The following is a 3,813-nucleotide window of genomic DNA, read 5'->3' as shown; positions in this document are numbered from 1 at the left end:
AGAGGATACCTTATACCACTGCGGGTCATTCCTTTTTCTGCTCCATGCACAAATGAAGCAAATGAAAAACTACTATCTATAGCTTCTACCTATAGCTTCCATACAAGCCCTGATTTATCTTCTCTTGTCTTCATGGTCATTATTAGAGATGTATGTTGGTGGCAGCAGAATCATGCATCCCATACAAAACAGTGTTATCAGCACACAGTTGCAGATTACTGCTCACCCCTCTCTCTCAGAATGCTAATGTATGCAGAGGACAAGAGTGGTCACATCACAATTCCCTGGTGCATTCCTGATAATACCCTATATCCAATGAATGCTCTCCATCCAGGACAACAAACTGAGTTCTATTACTTAAAAAGTCTTTGAGTCATTCACATACAAGGGTGGTTTGAAAAGTTCTTGGAACAGAATAGAAAAAAAAGTACTTACATCACTGAAACTTTTTTATTTTTCAATGTAGTCTCCTTGTAGACTAATGCACTTGGTCAAACAATTTTCCAGTACATAGATCCCATCTCGAAGATGAGTTTCCTCCAGGCCTGCTGAATAGTTGTCAGCTCTGGCTGTCAATTCTTCGTTTGAAGTGAATCTTCATCCACCAAGAACAATTTTCAGTTTTAGGAAGAGATGGAAGTGTGATGGAGCAATATCAGGTGAATAAAGTCAGTAAGGCAACAACTCAGACCTTAGTTCGTGTAATTTTGCCAGGGCGACAGAACATGTGTGCGGGTGTGCATTGTCTTGATGGAAGATGACTTTCTTCTTTGCTAAACCTGGCCTTTATTCACGTATCTTTTGTTGAAATTTGTCCAGAACATTAGTATAGTATTCTCCAGTAATTTTTTGCCCAGTGGGGAGATAATCTACAAACAGAATCCCCTTCGCATCCCAGACCTTTCCTGTCGAAGGAATTGTCTTTGCTTTCTTTGGTGACAGAGAAGCAGCATGTTTCCAATGCTTTGAATGTTGTTTTGTCTCTGGGTTATAGTAGTGGACCCAAGTTTCATCTGTGGTCACAAACCAATGCAAAAAATCTTGTCTGTTTCTCCTAAAATGGGCCAACATTGTTCCGATATGTCCATTCTCATGTGTTTTTGATCCAGTATCAAGAGTCGCAGCATCCATCTTACAGAAAATTTTTTCTTTTCTAATTCTTCAGTTAAAATGTGATATATCCTTTCAGATGACATCTGGCAAGCATGAGCAATTTCATGCAATTTCAATTGGTGATCCTCCATCACCATTTTGTACCCTTTTGCAATGATTCCTGGAGTAGTGACACAACTTGGCTGACCACTGCATGGACCATCATCTAAGCTCTTCTGACCAAATTTAAATTCATTTGTCCACTTGGCAACAGTTGAATATGAAGGATCAGAGTCCTCCAGTGTATTCTGGAAATTAGCATGAATGTCTTTTGCTTTCATACCTTTTTTTATGAAATACTTAATCACTGCTTGAATCTCGATTTTTCCATCTTCGCAAATCACAACACGGGAACAACAACAGAGCCATGTCTCCAGCACAGCTCTCTTCCAAGAGCACTGACATGGCACATTTTTACAGGGAACAGTCCAATGAATATCATGTGAACAACACTGACCTCTCATGGTGACTCTGAGAACTTCTCAAACCACCCTCATATCTGAAAACCTATTCCATTTGCTTGGATCTTTGTTAACAGTTTGGAGTGTAGCACTATGTCAAAAGCTTTCCAAAAATTTAGGATCATGGAATTTGCTTGTTGCTCTTCTTCCATGGTTCAGAGGACATTGTGCAAGATGAGACAGGTTGATTTATGGGTAAAAAATTTTCTACCCACAAGAAATTTATTACATTCAAAATTAAAATATGTTCTGTATGTAATAATAAATAAAATGGATGAAGAGTGTCTATTTGCCATTTGCCAAAAAAACAGAATGCAACTAGAAATATATATCATTCATTGATGATGATGGTGGTTTTAAAATAGGGCACAATATTATGATGATACCACAAGTGTTTCATTCAGAAGACTCTTTATGATGGAGGAAATTATAGGTTAGAGGGCAATGTCTTATATGCAGGACAGCATTGAATGATTTCATTTTGTCTGAGTGACATGGTGGAAGTACGTCACGATCATTTAACTTTCAGGAGTGGCATACACATTAGCAAGACTAAAATTCATTACAATAAATAAGGAAAAATGTAAGTATCTACAAATGGTTGTGTTGTAGAACCATCATTGACAATGAGGTAACAAGAGCATTTACTCTCTCTGTCTTTTCTGCTCCATATTTAATGTTTTATTCTAATGAATTAAGAACCAATTCTAAAAATTAGACTTTTTATAGTTTTGTTTATGTTTCTGTCAGACCTTTTCAACTGTCGCAATTTTAGAATTGTTAAATGTTACTCCTCTTGAATCTCCTACAGTCACTCATTCATAATGTTGCAACATTCAAGCTCAAAGGAAAATTATCATCAATGTGGGATTAAGAGTAATAAGCAGCTGTGCTACACCATTTACTGATCAGCATATATAAAAAGAGAGGAACTTCTGCTGTTTCATAAGTCTTATCTTTAAATAAAAATATATGGACACTTTCTGAAGGCATAAATGTACAATAACTTTAATAAAGTAAAATTTTTGCTCATTTTTTCCAATTTCTTGGATTTTTAAATTTCAAAGGTTTTTCATTCAGAATCCTAAAAAACAAGGCAAACTTTACTTAGAAATATAAGTTGAGCAAATTTATGTTTATTTGTATGTAAATAATTTGTCACCTTTGTAACTGACATCTCAAGCTCTAGAGCATTCTGCAATGCATTCAGTGGGGAGCACCAGTCAATGACTTTTGGAGCTCTAATATCTTGAAGCTCAACAATACCTCCTCTGGAGTTAGCATAATCAATTAATAAAGTAGCATGTTCTTCTTCCTCTCTCACTTGTTTTAGGAAAAATTTTCTGCATCCTGGAAGCTCAATGGAACTGCGGCCAAAATAACATGCCTATAAACAGATAAAATAGTACCTGTTGTGCACAAAACACCCATGTCTGAATGCTATGTGTAAGCAGTTACATATACACGCACATACTTGCCTCCTTCCCTGCCCCTAAATAAACACAAATTAATAAATTCTTCATTCATTCAGTCACATAGATAAAAGTGTGAAGAAGAACTTTCAGGATTGTTAAATGATTCAATATATGCATTAAACTACTGTAACCTAACTGTTCTTACTCAAGCTATGTTTAATATAGTAAAATTCAAACAACTTCTGTGAGCTATTACTTTATTGGTCATATTAAAAGCTGCTACTTATCTCCCATTATCAGTTTAATATCAACATGATCACAGTGGTATCTACAAGGTGTACAACTTTGCCTCTGCCGCTTTTCTCCCAACATTTGAGGCTTTAATGAAATAATTTGTTTACACATGTATCATTCAAAGTATTTTCCATCACTGGCCACTACTTTCTCCCATCTTTCAGGCAGTGTACGAATACTGTGTCAAAAAATTTGTTCATCTTTTAAAGAGATCCATGAATCGATCCAATTTGTGACTTCTTAATGAGATCAGAAATGTTGTTCAGCCAGGTCATGTACCGTTGATCTAAACAGGTGATAGTCAGGGGGAGAAATGTCTGGAGAACATGATGGGTGGGTTAGGACTTCCCATTTTAATGTTTCCAAGTATGTTTTGACCTCTTTTGCCATGTGGAGTCGAGTGTTGACATGCTGCAAAATCACTTTATTGTCCGCTTGCTGTATTGTAGACATTTGTCTTTTAATGCTCTGCTCAAACACATTAATTGCAT

General features: G+C 36.2%; 1 protein-coding gene across 1 annotated transcript; it reads right to left on the bottom strand.

Moving 5' to 3' along the window:
* Window positions 1-2,483: 2,483 nt before the first annotated feature.
* On the bottom strand, window positions 2,484-3,296 carry LOC126176493 (soma ferritin-like). Its single transcript, XM_049923648.1, has 4 exons — window positions 3,285-3,296; window positions 3,023-3,105; window positions 2,721-2,980; window positions 2,484-2,596 (listed from the first exon to the last, which is right to left on the bottom strand). The coding sequence occupies exons 1-4, from the start codon at window positions 3,294-3,296 to the stop codon at window positions 2,484-2,486; spliced, it is 468 nt and encodes a 155-aa protein (XP_049779605.1).
* Window positions 3,297-3,813: the final 517 nt, after the last annotated feature.

Source organism: Schistocerca cancellata, chromosome 3 (genome assembly GCF_023864275.1).
Source record: "Schistocerca cancellata isolate TAMUIC-IGC-003103 chromosome 3, iqSchCanc2.1, whole genome shotgun sequence".
NCBI lineage: Eukaryota > Metazoa > Arthropoda > Insecta > Orthoptera > Acrididae > Schistocerca > Schistocerca cancellata.
The sequence above is the reverse complement of the archived record's forward strand: the minus strand, read 5'-3'. Positions and strand labels throughout refer to the sequence as shown.

Bases quoted from the DNA above. Each gene is read 5' to 3' on its own strand.
- LOC126176493 (XM_049923648.1), bottom strand. The intron at 2,981-3,022 runs GTACTATTTTAT...TTTTGGCCGCAG, and splicing joins GGGTGTTTTGTGCACAACAG to TTCCATTGAGCTTCCAGGAT. The intron at 2,597-2,720 runs GTAAAGTTTGCC...TTATGCCTTCAG, and splicing joins TGCTCAACTTATATTTCTAA to AAAGTGTCCATATATTTTTA.